The sequence below is a fragment of the Garra rufa genome, chromosome 14, assembly GCF_049309525.1.
Source record: "Garra rufa chromosome 14, GarRuf1.0, whole genome shotgun sequence".
In the NCBI taxonomy this organism is placed as follows: Eukaryota; Metazoa; Chordata; class Actinopteri; order Cypriniformes; family Cyprinidae; genus Garra; species Garra rufa.
In genome coordinates, this window is record NC_133374.1 from 34,363,308 (window position 1) to 34,382,226 (window position 18,919).

At 40.1% G+C, this 18,919-nt stretch overlaps 1 protein-coding gene across 1 annotated transcript; it reads left to right on the forward strand.

Moving 5' to 3' along the window:
- The first annotated feature begins 15,425 nt into the window (after positions 1–15,425).
- On the forward strand, positions 15,426–18,715 carry LOC141285464 (uncharacterized). Its single transcript, XM_073818474.1, has 4 exons — positions 15,426–16,374; positions 16,702–16,864; positions 16,992–17,285; positions 17,633–18,715. Exons 1-4 carry the CDS (start codon positions 16,230–16,232, stop codon positions 18,072–18,074), a joined length of 1,044 nt encoding a protein of 347 aa, XP_073674575.1. The 5' UTR covers positions 15,426–16,229; the 3' UTR covers positions 18,075–18,715.
- The last annotated feature ends 204 nt before the right edge of the window (positions 18,716–18,919 follow it).

Sequence of the window (18,919 nt, forward strand, 5' to 3'; positions counted from 1 at the left end):
GTCCACTGTGCTCCGTAACGCAGCGAATGCTTGAAGCAGTCCCATCTCCTGACTCGCCGATTGTTTGTAACAGTGGAACAGATGTGGTCCAGTCGTGACAGCACTGAGATTCCTGCTCAGTTGGAAATGGCTGGCATTTTCCACACTTGCACCACCATCTCGTCTCGTTTGAACGCGGTCTGCCCAATGCTTGTGTCGCTGCAGCCGTCGCAGTTTTCTCTCTCTGACAGAGTTCAGTATTCCGGCTCAAAAAGGTAGGAAACGGTGAAAAACTCCATCTCATGTGCTCCTCCAGCTTCAAAGTCATCCGACATCATTGTACTTTATCTTGTACCTTGTTGCTAAAGAGTGTTTGTTTGGGTTGCACTTCTCTCTTCTCAAGTTCGCTTTGTAAACACTGGGTCTGTAGTTTCGCATACGTCATGTGTTTCCACATGAGTACGTAGAGTCGGGAACGCGCACAAGCCCTAGTGCTGGATGAGTTTCAGCGCTTAAAAGGTATATAAAAATATATTTTTTCCGGGACTTCCGGTTATGGCGGTGGCGTGACAAGTCGCAGATTTCAACCCTCGTGCATTAGGCTAGAATCAATCCTTCTAAACCCTCTTAAGATACTTAATTAAAGTTGGTGGAATAGCTAAAGCGATTACTTAGACAATGCCGTCGAAGAAAAAGATCAAAAATAAAGGGAGAGTGGAAGCGGAATCACAAATTATGTCATCCGAACCTGAAAGCCTGAGCGAGCACGAGGAGACGGAGGATGAAGGGGGTGAGGCATCAAACGAGAATCCTAGTAACGCGGAGATGATGAAGGCCTTTAAAGCAATGTAAAGACAAGTAAGCGGCAAGGTGGACGAAATTCTTTCGGCGGTCATGGATGTCAAAGTGAGATTGACAGAGGCGGAGGAACGAATTTCAGGGACAGAGGATGAAATCGTCCAACTGAAGGCCAGAAATGATACGCTGGAAAAACAGGTGAAATCAATGGCTGATAAGGTAATTGACTTGGAGAACAGAAGTAGGAGGAATAATCTTAGGTTGGTTGGCTTGCCGGAGAAAGAAGAGGGATCGGATACGTGTGCTTTTCTGGAAAAGTTTCTACCAGAGACTTTGGAGTTGGGAGAAAGTGTTACGCCATTGATAATAGAGAGAGCCCATCGAATACCCAGCTCAGGTCAAAAAAACGGACAAGATGGTAAAGTGCAGCCGAGAACTGTCATAATGAAGTTCCTCAATTTCAAACAGAAGGAACATGTTCTAAAGGCTGCAAAGAGCAAGGGAGCAATTGCATACAAAGGTTCCAATCTTTGTTTTTTTACGGATTTGTCGGCAGAGCTTCACAGGCAACAAAGAATGTACGATGCTATCCGTCAAAAATTGCGTGACAAAGGAATCAACCGACACAGAGTAATCTTTCCTGCTCGATTGCTTCTTACGCATGGAGACCGTACTGTGATTATGAACAGTCCAGAAGAAGTGGAGAAATTTATGCAGCAGGTCGAGGACAAGTGAACTGAGGTATCGAGTCCAGAAGAAATGGATAAAGAGATGCAACAAATTGAGAACAAGTAAACTGAGGTATTAATGCGTGGTACTGAGGACTAAATGTAAAAATTGAAGTTTATTTTCTGTGTCTGTAGGTTGTATATTCGTCCAAAGTAGATATTTAATTTTGTTTTAATAAGGGTAACTAACAAGTTAAGTATTTGACGTTTAAGTTAATTCATTTAAGGTTCAGAAGAGGGCGCTTTTGCTATAATATTTGAAAAAAGAAAAGACACAAAGTGAAAGTTTGACTTTATTTTAAGATAATAGTTTGAAGATATTAGGTTAATGTAATGTGTATAGTTGGAAAAGTATTTTATTGGACAAGCCATGGCTTGGTTAAAATTTGTGGGTATAAAAGTGGATAAGAGGGTTGAAACGGTAACGATGGATAGAGGTGTTGGTGTTCATTTTTTTGAACAACCGAACAAGTAGGAGAAGACCATTTAAGAAGTCGAGTGTAGGGAAGGGGGTTACTGATACAGATGGTACCAGTAAAGCATGGAAAATGCTGGGGTAAGTTCATATTTTATGTTATTAGTTTTGTTTTAGTTATTTTAGGTTTGGCCTCTTATATTTTGGCAAATACATGGTTCAAGGTAATGAGGATGGTAAAAACAAAAAATGTCACAGACAGGAGGGATTAAGCTTCTATCATGGAATTGCAGGGGGCTGGGGAAACTAAAAAAGATTAAACAGGTAATGACTAGAATTAAGCAGATACATGCAAATGTGGTATTTTTGCAAGAGTCACACATGACTAAGGAGGAAGTGATCAAAATTGAAAGAAGGTGGCAAGGACAGGTATTCTCGGCATGTTTTACTACACAAGCCAGAGGGGTAATTACATTAATACATAAAGCTGTGCCTTTTCAAGTAAATAATGTTATTAAGGACCCAGCTGGCAGATTTGTGATTATTCAGGGAAGAATGGTAACAGAGATAATACATTTAGTAAATATCTATGGCCCTAATAAGGATGACTCTAAATTTTATAGCAACATATTTCTGATGGTGGCTTCATTACCAGGTCAGGTTATAATGGCGGGGGATATGAATTGTACACTTGATCCAGGAAAAGATAGATCTACGGGAGTTGATACCGCACATGTGAATTCTAGAAAACAGATTCTACATTTTATAGGAGAGCTTAAACTAGTGGATATATGCATCTTAACCCAAAGCAGACTGCATATTCATGCTATTCGGCAACACACCAAACTTACTCTAGAATAGACTACTTTCTTGTGTCAGCCCAATTGCTTTCAAAATGTGTAGATTGTCAATACCTTAGTATTGTCATTTATGATCATGCACCAGTGTCTTTGTCGTATGTCGATTCAAAATTATTTAAAGATCCCCCTAAATGGCGATTCCAGCAAAGTTGGCTTAAGGATGCATCATTTGTAGAGTTCTTGGGCAAATCAAATTGACAATTATTTTGAAACAAATCAGTTGGAAACTTCAACAGGAATTCGTTGGGAGGCATTTAAATGTTTTATTCAGGGACAAATTATTAGTTTTTGTAGTTCTAAAAGTAAAAAATCTCGACAGGAGTTACAAGATTTGGAAAAAGAGATTAAAGAGCTGGAAAATTAAGTATATCATAGTGATTCGATACGTGCAGATAAACATAAACAGCTATTAATGCTTCGATCTAAATATAATACACTTTCTGCAAATAAAACTGTAGCCAAGTTATTAAAGCTGAAACTAACATTTTATGATCAAGGCGAAAAGACAGGTAAAGTGTTGGCGTGGCAAATAAAAAAAAAAGCAAATGGAGAGGGCTGTAGATTCGATTGAAGAGTCAGATGGTAATATCATTATTGACCCACAAGAAATTAATGATTCATTTAGAACATATTATATGAAACTGTATAATTCTGAATGTACTTCGGGTTCAGAAATACAAAAAACTTTTTTGGATAATTTGGAGTTACCTAGTATACCAGAAGAACATAAAGATGAAATAGGAAAAGACAGTTTACAAGAGGTGGTAGAGATTTGTCAAGATGCTCAAGTACAAACAGTTAATACAAGATTAAAGTTGTTGCAATATAATTGGCTTATGCGAGTATACATATACTCCAGTATTATTAAACAAATTTAATGAAAATATACCAGATACATGTCCCAAGTGTAATGTTTGTAAAGGTACCTATTTCCATTGTATATGGGAATGTGAAGAAATATTGAAATTCTGGAAAGAAGTGCATAATATGATTGGTAAAATAATAAATGTGAGTCTTCCTTTTGGACCAAAGATTTTTCTACTGCATTTGTATCCTAAGCTTAAGTCAAAGGAATGTATCTTTATTTCTATGGGTATCTTACAAGCTAAACGCCTCATTGCATTACAGTGGAAGAATCTATAACCACCCAGCATAAAAAGGTGGCTCAGGGAGATGGTACTGAATATGTCAATGGAGAAAATAACATATGTTATTAAAGGAAAGGGTAAGACTTTTGAAGATGTTTGGAATCCCTTTAGATCCTTCATAGAGAAGGAGGATAGTGACATGACATGTTTAAGGAGACAATTGAAGATATAATAATACATTTTATTTATTTAGAAGGCGCCTTTCTGACACTCAAGGTCACCGTACAGGCATACACAGGGGCGGATTAAGGTTGTCAGGGGCCCCTAGGCTGATCTTAGTGTGAGGCCCCCCGCCCAGCCCCCCGGCCCACCAATTTTCAACAGGCCCATCCAAAAATTATTTTTTTTTAATATAATCTAATTTTGTCAAGAATTATAAAAAAAAATCGGCAGTAAGCTCATAATTTGTCCTAAAATAGTCTAAACATTACTTTTAAAAAGTTAATTTTAAAAAGCTGGTTATGTCTAACCTGTCTTTGTTTCTGCGCAAGATCAACAGACAGTGGTTCGTCTTTGTTCGAATCAGAGCATGTGAGCGGAGAGCGCATTTCTGAATATTCCGCTTGCTCATTCCACTCTGGCTCAACCCAGAATGGCCTGCAAATATGTGGAATAAGGGCTGCCTCCGACTAAAGTCAACTAGTTGTTCATTTAAGCCATTCGTGGACAAATCGCCCCTTTATATTAATTTCATTACTTAGGCTATATACCCGATAGATGAGCGTTTACGTAATATAGCCGCACTCAAGCGCACGACCACAAGGAGACATTTAATTATTTATTAATAAACTGGTGTTTTCTGTGTCGCAGCAAAGAAGAAGTTGACGATGTGGTCTCGCCATGAACGCCAGAGAGAAATGCACATTTCATATGATTTCATATGACATATTCAGGCTAGCCTATTTATTTTAGTTTTGAATATTTTCGTTTAAAAGTAGACATTTTAAACTTTCTATAATAGATAGCCTATATTTCTCAAATCTGTGAGGCACAAGCTGAGTTTCGGCGCCCTCCAGTTCACATGCAATGCAACTGATCGTGTCGGCGCCTTATTACATTGTCTGCTATATATTTGCTTGTTATTTATTAAATACAGGCAATTGGTTGATAAAACATCAAAATTAAGATACAATTTATACAAAACGAAAATCTTTTAAAAAAGAGACTACAAAACAAAACTTAATGAAGTGGTCAAAATGTTTTACCCATGTCTCCAGACATATTGCACATCTCATGATGTATCATATCTTTCTCATGCTGCATGCTCACTTCATGCTCACTTTCATAATCAACATTGATTAAATTAAAAAACATAATGACGTCACATATTTTCCAACCCAGCCCTCGGCCCTGTTGCAACATGTCGTTGTTTAGGTACCTTAAACACGCACTTACGGTCTCGGAGTCATCGCTGCAACCAGGAGATGAAGAGAGCCGAGACCCACATCACCAAGCACATATATTTGTCTCTGCCACCCCAGGATGCTAGCGCGACCAGCGCCATTGCTAGGGGGGCGCCAGCACCTCTGCCTCTCAGCCAGGGCCGGCGCTAGACCCGCATGTTTAATATTTGCGACTGACACAGCGATTATATGCGGCTATGCGGTGGAGATGCGTTCCCTGTCAAACATGATTCGGCATTAATTAGGTAATTTTGTCAAAAGAAATGTTCTTGATTACAAGAAAAATACAGATTTTTTCTTGTTGTGATTTATTTTGTCTTTCCTTTATACAGATTTAAATAGTTTCGTTTTCGAAGTACTCTAAATTATGTCAGTGATTCTCCGATGTTAAATATGATCAAGAACTATTTTATTTCGATCTACAGTGTAATAAAAGTTGAGAAAAAGATTAGCCTATAGCAGTGGTTCTCAATCCTTGTCCTGGGGGACCCCTGCTCTGCACATTTTGCATGTCTCCCTTATTTAACAAACCTGATTGAAATCATCAGCTCGTTAGTTCAGTGTATGTATCTCTCTCCTAACAGGCTGATGATCTCAACAGGTGTGTTAAATAAGGGAGACATGCAAAATGTGCAGAGCAGGGGTCCCCCAGGACCAGGATTGAGAACCACTGGCCTATAGCCCTAATATATATACACTACAAGCTAATTCCTTTTTTCTTAACTTTTAACTTTTTCTAAAAATTATAAAGAATATTAAATCAACTTAATAGGCTAGGTTAACGAATTTTCTTATACAAACATAACGAATGCACTTCAAAACGAAGTTTTCATATATAAATTCAGGAATCACGAATTGTCACACCCCCGGACTTTCTTGTTGGTTTTTCCCATTTTCCCCCGCAGTTCTGAGTGTTTTTGGTTTCTCCCTTATTGTCTGCACCTGTGTTTGTAATTAGTCTGTCTATTTAAGGTGTGTTTTTTCCCAGTACTCTTGTCGGTCTTTAATGTTATATGGATGTTTTCCCCTGGTGTTCCTGTGTCTGCCTGTATTCCGTTGGATTTATTAAATATACGTCTTTTATTTACGTCGTTGTTCGTGTGTTCCTGCCTGCATCGTGACAGAAAGACCGACCGAAACAGTTTTTTTTTGCGTATTCCACCCCATTTTGTTTATCATTCAGTTTTTCAGTCTTTTTGTTTCCGTAGTGTTTTCCCCCATGGATTCCTTCCTCCGTCCTGAATTCATCCTCCTCAGGCTGAAGCAGGGGGATTTACCGCTCGAGGGTTACACATTCATGTTCCAGCTTGTAGCAAACACCACCAGCTACCCGGACGACGCGCTCTGTACGTTCTATGACGCTAGCCTCAACGCGTCGTGCAGAGCGCCGTCGTCCGAGGATGGCCCTCGAGCGGATTTCGCCGCATTTGTGGAGTGGACACTGGCGAGAAACAGACCCGCGTTCCCCGCCTGTTCCAAGGAGCATCTCGCCAGTGCCACTCCGGACCCAGAGCCCAGCCAGCCACCCCGACCCGCGGATTATGAGCCCTTCACAGACGGAAAGCCCGAGCCCGGAGCGACAGCAGTATGGAGTGCCGACGGGGTCAAAACTGCTGATCAGGTGCGTGAGCCGGCCATTACATCCGCGACGGTGGAGTGCTTCGTGGAGCAAGAGAGGGCTGTAGAGAGCCCCGTCCACTGCACCGCCACTGGGGGTGAGCAAGAGCACTCTGGGGACTTAATTGACTGTTTCACGGAAATACCCATCTGCCTGGATTTCCCTCCCACCCTCCCTCTTCTGCCTAAGCCTGAATCTCCGCTGGTTCCGCCCAGCCATCCAGAGTCACCGCTGGTTCCGCCCAGCCTTCATGAATCCCCGTTGTCTGCTGTCTGTCCCCTTGCTCACCCTCAGCCCACCATCTGTGCGGTGGGTTCGCCGCGGGTCTGCCAATCTCCATCGGTGTCATGGCTGGAGGATCCCTCACCATCGCCTCCAGCCTCAGAGTCCTGGACTCCGCCTCGGCCCTCCGACCCTGCGGCTCCACCCCGGCTCTCTGCTCCCTCGTCTCCGCTGTCGCCCGTCGGTCCACCAGCTCCACCGGGCTCCATCGTCCCTCCGGCTCCGCCCTGGTCAGTCGTCGCCCCACCTTCGCCTCTGGACTATACTCCTCCGGCTGTGCCTCGTCGCTCCGTCCCACCAGCTCGTTGGACCTCCTCCCTCCCGCGGGCACAGCCTCGGCCCTCTGTCGCTCCAGCTCCGCCGCGGACCTCCGGATCTCCATCTCCGCCTTGGTCGCCAGAGCCTTGGGTTCCGCCTTGGCCCTCCGGATCCGCGGTGTCACCCAAGATCTTCGGCTTTCCGTCTCCGCATCGGCTCTCCCACCTGCTCCGCCTCCGTCGGTCGGCCCCATGGAGTCGTCAGCCTCTCCTCCACCATGGCTCCTCCCTCCATCGGCTCCACCTTGGAACTCCATCATGGCTGAGTTCTGGGTCCCACCTGGCTCCTCCTGCTCCAGCCCCTTCCTGTCACCTCCTTGGCTCCTCCCTCCGTCACCACCCTGGACTCCATCTTGTGTCCTCCTCCCGGGAGTCCGTCCTTCACCTAAGCCCCCTCCTAAGACTTTGTACTGTTTCCTTTTGTCTGTTTGTCGGCACGAGGACGTGCCTTCCGGGAGGGGGAGGTAATGTCACACCCCCGGACTTTCTTGTTGGTTTTTCCCATTTTCCCCCGCAGTTCTGAGTGTTTTTGGTTTCTCCCTTATTGTCTGCACCTGTGTTTGTAATTAGTCTGTCTATTTAAGGTGTGTGTTTTCCCAGTACTCTTGTCGGTCTTTAATGTTATATGGATGTTTTCCCCTGGTGTTCCTGTGTCTGCCTGTATTCCGTTGGATTTATTAAATATACGTCTTTTATTTACATCGTTGTTCGTGTGTTCCTGCCTGCATCGTGACACGAATATGACAAAATAATATTATTTATATATTAATAGCTGTATTAAACGAATTTATAGTGCTTTGAATTTATTAAGTAATGTTTAATTTCGTTTGTTTAGCTCTCTGGAAATGTAAAGAAAAATACCCTTTGAATTCGTTTTCAATCCCTGGTTTTAAACAAGCATATATTTGAGATAATTTATATATTATTGCTTGAATAAACGTTTAAAAATAGTGCTAGAAATTGTATAATTAAGGAAATTAAACAGACCTAGGCATTTGAAAAGACATGGTGAAATGTGTCTAATAATTCCAAAAAGAAAGAGAAGCATTGGACATAATCAAAATATTCGGGACATTTATTAGGAAAACCATTTTCTTAAGAATTAAGATGCTGCATGTGTTTATCCAGTCTAATCGAAGTGTGCGTCTCTAACCTTTCTTTCCCAACAAAAATCCCACCCCCTCTCAGAAAATACATAAAACTAACATTACTGAGCTATATACGTTTAAAAGTAGCCTATAAAATGGTACAATGGCATTGCTCAGTTAAGCGTGTTGGGAATCGGGCATTTTGTTCCGCCTCAGCTTTATTCAACAGTTAATAACGCTTAACATTCAAAAGGTAAATAGTAGGGGTGTGACGAGACACTTATCTCACGAGACGAGATTTTGGGCTCACGAGAACGAGACGAGATTTTTTAACTTTTTTAAATAAATCCTCAATGATGAAATATATAGGGGACAATAGTATTTTATTCAACAAAAAACACAAAATGCAAAAAAAAAATAATAATAAATGTAGTAGGGCTGTCCCCGAATAGTCGAAGATTCGATGCATCGATATGCGGAGCCTGATTCGACCACCGATCTCACAGTCGAATCTTCGCGGGTGAAACGAGCATCATACCATTTTGGCAATATAGGGGTGCTCAATGTCTAACTGCACACAGAACTACTAGATTTTGTACGGACATATTAAGTTATAAACAGCCTTAGATTATGATAATGCAGTAAAAACAAAAGTGAAAAGAAAGAAGCGTTCAATAAATATTTTTAACGTGCTTGTGAACAAATCCAACCACCCCTGTGACAGATTTAATTTTCACTTGCCCTGATCCATGATGAGATGAGGACGGCAGGGATTAGGCGGCGATCACACCGAACGCGTTTTTGCCGTTGGAGGCGCCTCTTTTGAATGGTTTTCTGTTGGCAGTGAGCGTTTTGCGCTCCGTTAATGCGTCCCCGGCGCCTCGCGTTTTTGCAGGAGCGCTCCGAGCGCCTGAAGTTGAAAAAAAATATCAACTCTGAGCGGAAAAACGCCCAACGTTATTCGCGTTCTTTCCCATTGTCCAATCTTTCGGGTCTTCGAAAGTTTACCGTCGCTTAAAAAGTCCGGAGACTGCAAGAAATAGAGGAGAAACCTTTGGTGTCTATCATGGGAAACCAGGGGCTGTATTATTTAGGGTTTCTGCTAATATGACCGTTTAATTAACAGCAAAAAACTAGATTTTAGAGCGTTCGCGTTCGATTTGACTGACAGGACAGCTGTTTTGGTCGTTGCTTAGCAAAAAAGGCAGTGCTGTGCGCCTTGCGTTTTTAGAACTAAAAGACGCGTTCTGTCTTTTTATTTAAACCTAAATAAGTTTGTCTGTCAGTTTTGCAGTCAGGCAGGCAGTTTTGGTCGCTGTATTAAAAGTTGTTGCTGTGTGCAGTGTGTAAAATAAAATAAAAATTGTTTTACCCTCCTGCTGACTATAGTGTCGTGTCCCTCCTATCCCATTCACACACACACATAAGCCTAGATGATTCGACTATCGGTCGACTATAGAAAGATTCGAAAATTCTGATTCGACTATGAAAATTCTTAGTCGGGGACAGCCCTAAAATGTAGGTGCATTTTGATATGAACTTGTACTTTATGAAATTAAACTTATATTTTAATGAATTATATGCAGTAATAAAAATGCTGCATGATTCTGGGTAAACTGAAAAACAATTTTCTTTTATAAACTGGAGATCACGATTCTGAAGAAAAAAAGGATTAGAAAATTAAACAAATTGACATAATTTACTATTGGTTCTGAAATAATGTTCATTGCTTAAGTCTGAAAAAAAAAAAAAAAAAAAAAAAATGAAGGAGCCCTGTCTCAATTAATAAAGACTTTCACTATTGGAATCTCTTGAATGTTTAATTCAATGACAAATATTTTTTTAAACGTGTAGTTGTCGCCCTCTCCTGGTGAAGAGAATAAACGTTACTCTACATACGTGTTATACTTTCGTTTTTGATCGCTACTGTAGACAATAAGTGTGTATATCCAAACTATAAGCTTTTATCCCAGTACTTATGTTATTTAAATGTCTGTAACAAAGACATGATGATGATTATGTGGTTAAAAAGACTGTTTGTGTTGCTTTCTGAAACCACAGCAGTAAGAATGCAGATTCGACCCAGTCAGCAAATTTCCTCTGGGCCGGATCTGGCCCATACCAACAGCTAAAGTGTGGCCCAGATAAGTTTAGGTTCCCCGGCCCAAAACTGGTCCACATCTTTTTAGCCAGAACCGAACCAAAACAGTGCCATAACCCAACCTAAAATGAGCCAAATCATGAAAACAGATGTGGCTGATATATGGATCTTATGTGGTATTCTTATATGGCTGAGTTCTGTAAAGGGCAATGGCCCCTATGTGGACCACATGTGGCTGATAGATCAAAAGCCATAATTTAACCACATTTATGCCACATCTATTATTTATTTAAAATACCAATTACACAGTAAATTTTAAACACGTATTAAACACAAAATTGATTCACAGACATTTTTAATATAATACAATTTTAATAACAGAAGTACAATACAGAACATAAAATGTGGTGTAAATGTCAAATGAGTAAATAAATGTACAAAAATGGATACTTTTAGTAAGTCTCACCAGCCTTTCTTTCACAATCTGTCAGAAAAAAGGAGAGAAAAAAGATTATTAGCATATCATAATTAGTATTAGATATTATTTGAATATTAAAACAAGCCATGACATGAGTGCTCCCTGGTGGTAAAGGTAATCCTGTTTTATTAGCATTTTTCGACGGTATTCAAACTAATTGAGATTACGTGAGACGAAAGATTTGTTAGTTTTAAATCACGTTATAACTAGTAGAAAGGAGAAAGGATGATCGCATTCATGCGCTCTCCGCTTGTAACATTACTTACAGCGGTCTGTCACGTAACATCAAAGAGCGTCAAAAAGGCATTTATCGTTTAAATTTTCTGATATAATAGACATAATTTTAAAGATTGGACTTATCGAAAATAACAAAACCCAAATCTTATCATGATTTCTGGACAGCAGGTATGTATAGTGACGTTTCATTCACGCATATGAATTCAGCACATTATCGTGGTCAAAACGAAACTGTGTTTGTTCGGTACACATACCTAAGCACACATTTTTTTTCTGTACGAATAAGCGTACCATTACTTCCCTAGAAAACATTTAAAACACCAAAACTGCACTTACCTGAATAAGAGTGTGTCTGGGCAAAGGCTGTTGTAGACTCATGAGCAGAGCGGGAAATAACGGACATGTATTTTCAAATTTTCAGTAATCCACCAATAGGAATACAGGAAGAATGAATGAATGGGCTGACCAGTGTTGCCAGACGTACGATAATTATCGTATTTGTACCATAATTTTGACCTCTGTACGATGTACGATCAATAATACCACAATGTACGATAATTTCAGAATTTTGTGACACCATGGTCGTTGTAATTATAAGAGCTTCTATTCTCAAAGATCTAGCTGTGTGGATACTACGTCTACCTTCATGATTGTGAGGAGACGTGAACGTGCGTTACGCATGCCTTTCATCCAATCTTACGTCTTCTCAACCAATCATCGTGGAGAATGGCTCTCTCTCACAAGCACAAGTTAACGTTCCTGTCGTACTTAAGGCGGCCGTACACGGTGCGAATTCGGACAGTCGGAAGACCGTATGGTCACGCACACGTCACGAGTGACTTTTTTTACGGACGCAGTGGTACACGGCACGATTTTAAAACCTGCCGATTTCCGAGGCAATCACATTCTGAGAGGAAGGCTGTGTATAATATACTGTGTATGTACTGTTCAATAAAACTGCTCTCTGTCTATCTCATAACTGCATATAAAAAATATGAGCTGTGACACTTTGCTACACATGCAGGAACCGTCTGATCACCATTGCGTGTGTACACTCGTTGCAAACTTGACAAAACTTCACCTCTACAGCAGTGCTAACAAGCATTAAATTAAAGACATTGGAACTGCAATGCTACAGCACTGTACAGCATTGTAATGTATGTTTTAACGTAGTATTATGCACGTCGAGGGGGCTAGTTGGCCACCACTGTAGCAAACAATAGGTGATCGATCACCGATCGATATCTCATACAGCGAGTTTATCCTCTTTCTCAATAGTCCAAGTCACCGTGTGGCGCTGTCATGTTCATCTTCTTCTGTGGTTTTCTTTAGCTTCTGATTGGTCATTTGCAGTTTGCTCAACAAATCAGCTCTTTCAACAGCACACATGTCACGTCTTCAATCCGACAGCTCCCGAAGTTTTTTGACATGTTTAAAAATGATCGTGAGGTCGTGAAGTGCTCGTAAGGCACTCTGCTCGTCTCGTAAGTTGTCATACACCATACGAGCCCCGACCATACGAGAAGAGACGATTCCCTCCGATAACCACAAAAATCGCATGCGAGCTCGTACGACCTCAAAAATCGCACCGTGTACGCCCGCCTTTAGGTCAGTTGTTTCAAAACTGAGGTTGTTAGTTTAACAATAAAGTATAGAAAATGAGTGCTGAAAGGGATAAATAGCTGTAACATCTAGATTAATAGCTGTATTTTGAACGTTTGACTCGGGTAAGATAATTAGTTTAGCATTGCAATAAGGTATAGAAAATGAGTGCTAAAAAGGAGAAATAGCTGTAACATCTAGATAAATATCTTTATTTTGAACGTTTGACTAAAATACGATAATTTTCTCCCAAATACGATAATTTTGAGCTTCTGGTACGATACTTGGACATTTCCAATCTGGCAACACTGGGGCTGACATTTGGACTGCCACAAACCAGCCACACATGACTATAGCAGGTTATGTGTGTTTTTCAGTGGCGGCTCCTGACAAATATCTCTGGGGGGGCAACTGTTCCGATTTTGGCAAAGATAACCGCTTTAATGGGTAAAATTATGATAAAATTCAGATAGCCAACTTTACAGCATTACATTGCATTGTTTGATTTGGTTTCCCTGTTCCTACAGTAGATGGCAACATCAGGCATGAACGTACAAACTGTACAGTATTTTGAATAGCTATATTAAATTTATCGCAATGGTCTCAAATACACTGAAACACTTCCACCATGGCCATCAAGAGACACATTGTCATCAACTAGTTTGCCCTCTAAGAGTAAAAAAAAAAAAAAAGCCATACTGCTTTACAATTAAAGACTTTTTATTTCTCATATTAAAACTGTAATTAATCAAATCTTTCCAGAACATATTCAGTATAAATTTGGCTGCCAATATGCAATCAATACAACTATTTAAAATTCAACATTTGGAGAATACAACATATAACATACAAGGCCGTAACCAGGGTTTGAAAATTAGTGAGGTGTTAAGAATTGTGCTATAATAACACCCACAAATGCACTACATATAGCCTAAACTTCAAAATAGACAGACATGTAGATGATTGTGAAAGTTTTTTTATTCAGTATAATGTTTTACATGGAAAGTTCGTTTTTTTTAGCTGAGGGAATTTTTATTTTATAACAAGTTATAAAAATAACGTTAGAATAATGACACTGACATAAAACTAACGTTCAACTTTCCACTTTATAAATGTCCCAAAGTGTCACTATTGGACAAAAGTGTCACTAAATTGGACAAACGAGTCAAAAAACACGTATAATAGGTGGATCTGGCAACAAACGGAGGCTGCTGCATCCGCGCTCTCACTCAACGCGTTCTCAAGCCCCGTTCACTGCGCTAGCTTCTCGCAGCAAACACTCATGTGATATGAGGTGGTTTAAACGGCTAAATAATCATTCGAAGAGCTTGACATTTTATTTTTGAATATAAAAAATGACCGAGGTCCGGACCTCGGTGACCTCATAGCTGGCTACGGCCGTGATAACATAAACAATTCACCATTTAATAACACACATCACTTGTATTGAAATTTTGCTCGCTTCTCTTTTATGCAGGCAAAGTGATCAATTACCCTCTCATTAAAATCAGGCATGTTCCTGACAAGTTACCTCTCCATTGAAAGCATGGCCAATGCATTCAGACGTCTCGCTACACGCGTGCGTGCCGTACATCTTCGAGCACGCGGCATCAGTGCGTATTACGAAATCACGTTGGGGCGAGCCCTCCCGGTGCCCATTGAAATGCATTGTAGGGTTCAAAATTTGAAAAAAAAAATCTCACAATATAACTCTATGAGACCGGCTGGGGCGATTTTCAATCTGACTGAGATCGCCCCAAGGGGGCGGGGTTTTAGGTTGGAAAGTGACATTCAGGCTGTTGATTGTACAGTAATATGCAGACGAGGACTAGCAAAATAAGAGTCTTTTTCTCCTCTCTTTTTTCGTGTGGCTCAAGGAGGGCGATGCACTATCGCCCACCATGGGCCAGCCGCCCCTGGTGTTTTTCCAAGTAAAAGCCAAATGTTAACCATAAGTTAACATATTTCAGGATGTGCCATAGCCCAGCCAAATATGGCTCTTGTCTGTGTACTGTCATATGGGCCATATACCTTAATACAAAAAGTCACCCAAATGAAAATTCCCTCCAATTCTAAAGCCATGGCAAAACATATATGGTACAAGTTTGGCCCATATGTGCTCAGCCATGCCATACCTAGGCCAAACGTGACAGCTTTCAGCCACATTTGGCCCAAACGTTCTTGCTATCTGGCGAATGTCTTCAATAACGTTCACATGGTAAGCGTCAGTGGAGTATGGAACGCCGTTGGGGACAATGCCTATTATATGAAACGCATGAAATTTAGACGCATTAACGCACAGTTTGTACGCGTAAATACGCAGTATATGTTCGGGTGTCGCGTCAGACCGCACAACAGCCAATAGCGTTGCTCTATTTGTGGTTTCATTTGCATTTGTGATGCGATAGCACGTTGCTGTATACATATATAAACATCAGACGACATTTCTTTCCGTGTGGGATGACGTGCTGTTAGGTAAGCAAATACCTATGCAAACGTCACACGTAACATTTGTTCGTGAATGAGATCGTAATTTTACGTTGGCATGTACATAGGCAAGCGTAAAACTTTAGAGTCAATGATGCATTATACGTTGGTTGTGATGTCAGTGCTGTGTCATGCTGTGTCATCTCATCCCGTTTGTACTCATGCAGGTTTTTTGTCTCCGGTAACGTGGAAAAGTGGATTGCTCTCTACGATGGCTCTTAGAAATTTTTTAATCAACTGTCAAAGAACTTTTACAGACTGCGTTCAGTTGGCATCCTCTTATCACACGGAGGATGATTTGAATATCATCATAACCAGGTATGTCCAAAACATATTACATTTACAAGATGGCTGACTTCCAGCAACTTGAAATGCTAAATGAAATAATAGAAGATAAATGCCATGCCTTACAACAACAGTGTTTTTTATGTCAAAATTATTTTAAACGTTCTGTGTTACCATAAACTGGGGACAAGAAGCCACGTTTAAAAACTGTATTAACGTTACTGTATTTATATTTGCATATTTACATTTGGTAATTTGTACTGTCACAGAACACTTTCGCTTTAGAAACCATGTTTAAAACACATACGTTTTATTGCATGGTTATTTCCTGGTTGTGGTCTCTGTCTCCCTCTCTCTCTTTCTCAAGCCAACATAAAGATTGCAAGTTTTACTACATCTAGTTATGTTTATGAATTACAGAAAGCAGACAATGGCCAGAAGTGTGGCATGGTCTAGAGTGCGACTACTTGATCCAGAAACGGCAAATAGTATCCTGAATAGTCTGTCTGAATTCATGGATATTCTGGAAACACTGCCTCAACCCCAAGGTATGCTCTAAATAGTCAGATTGACTGTAATTTTAATATACCCCGGTTTCACAGACAGGGTTTAAGCCTAGTCCTAGACTAAAATGTAAGTCTAAGCTGTTTCAACTGAAAGAAACTTGCACTGATTGATCTTAAAATATATCAGTGCCTTTGTTTTGTTTTAGGATGCACACCAGTAATGTTTTTTTTTTCTTAGCATGTTTATAATAATCACTTAAATATCCTAATTGAACTGTGGCCTAATCCTGGCTTAGTCTAAGCCCTGTCTGTGAAACCGGGCCATAATGTTTTGTGTTATAATTAATTTTATTCTTATGTTAACTTTAGTTCCCCAGGCTTACAGTGCTCCATTGGTGAGGGGTTTCTCTGGTCGCCCACAATATTCCATTACACAGGAGCAGTTGCGTTTTCTGCTGGAATATAATTTTTCAACAAAACAGATGGCCGAAATCTTGGGAGTGTCCAAACGAACTGTAAAGCGACGTTTAAGGTAAGGTTACTTTTCTCAGATGTAAAAGATGCTACCCTTGTATCCGAGTTGGATTGGGTACATTATTCACTTGATATTTAACTAAACAAATATTCCATTGTGTCTCTAATGTGTTTTTTTCTAACAGGAAATACAACATTTCACTTAGAGACAGATACAGCAATCTATCAGACTCTGATCTTGATAACCTGGTCAGAGAAGTAGTTGGAGGCAACGATGAGCTTGGGGCAGAAGCAGTGAGAGCCCGTCTGGCAGGTCAGGGGATTGTAGTGCAGCGGCGCAGAGTGCGACAAAGTTTGATCAGGACCAATCCAATAGGAGCAGCCCAGAGGGTCACCACACGCAGACTACACCGAAGAATTTATCAAGTTGCAGGCCCAAACTCATTATGGCATTTGGATGGCAACCACAAGTTAATCAGGTATTATAAATTTTTTCTCTTAGGTTACAGAGATAAAATAGCATGTGTTAAAACCTAAAATACATTCTACATATTTTTGGCTTTTATTATTTATTAAGATACGTTACAGAGTCTTTTTGAATTATTATATAGTATATTCCTGTGATATCACAGATATGTTCAAATACAAACAAATCTAATACAGCTTTAATCCTCCTAGTAACATGGTAGCTCCTAAAAGTGTCTGCTAAATAAATAAATGTAAATGTAGTACAGATGACAGCCAGTATGTCACATAATGTTATAATTTTATATATGCTACTGGAGGTTTTTTCAAATAATCCTGTCATCATGTCCTTTTTTTTAAGGTGGCGAATTGTCATACACGGTGGAATTGATGGTTACAGCAGACTTGTTGTTTTCTTGAAGGCCTCTGACAATAATCGGAGCAACACTGTTTTTGATAGTTTTGTAGAGGCCATTGGAAAACACGGACTACCTTCTAGAGTTCGCTGTGATAATGGAGGTGAGAACAACGCAGTCTGTCTTTTTATGAACGTTTTCCGGGGCACAAACAGAGGAAGTGCTCTGAGAGGAAGGAGCACGCACAATCAAAGGATTGAGAGACTGTGGGGTGATGTTTGGCGGGCATCACTAATACTTACTACACCTTGTTCCCAGTTTTGGAGAGTGAGGGTAAAATTGACAGCTCTAGTGAAATGCATCTCTGGGCTTTGCATTATGTGTATATACCCAGAATCAACAGAGATCTTCAACTGTTCGTTAATCAGTGGAACCACCACAAGCTAAGAACTGCACGTTACATGTCTCCCCACCAGATCTTTATCAGAGGATGTCTCTCACAGCTACATCGAAACCACACTGGTATACAGGGAATTCTTGGCGCAGATGAGGAACCAGTTGAAAAAATTGACACTCCCCCAGCTGCAGTTGTTCCACCTCCTGGTTCTCATGCTGTATTCCACTGGCCAGAGGCTGTTGAAATTCCTGCCAACCAATTCAACATCCAACAAAGACACATGGAACAACTTGTACAGCTTGTCAACCCTCTTGGTGGGAGGCGGGATGATTTAGGAACTGATCTTCTAGAACAAGTTATTAACTTCCTTCAAAATATTGACAGTGAGGGAGAGTAATTAGCTATAATACAATTCAACTCTTTCAATTTGTATTGTATAGTCTTAAAACCTGACAACCTTGGGTTCTCAATATTACACAGCATTTCATTAAGCTCTTTGTAATAGATATTAAAAAAAATCAAAATCATAACCAAACCACACAAGGATTGTATATTATTGTAAAAGATTAACTTGAATACCTTTAATTTCTTCAAATTTGTTAGAAAAATGTAAGAATGAGATTTCATGAGTTTTTTAAATGAATGTTTATTTAAGGTCTATTAATACTGTATGTACAATTGCCAAGTTACTTTCCAGTAATACAACTCGATGCTAATTAAAGTTGACATTTTTCAAATACAATTAATGTAGGCTATATTGTATATTCTGTTGCAGTTTCACAATAACATATAAGTAATAAGGTTTGCAAACAAATTCACCTTGCTGAACTCAGTTAATATTCTATTAAAATGTTCAACTATAATCAATCAACTATAACTAAAAGTTAGTAACAAT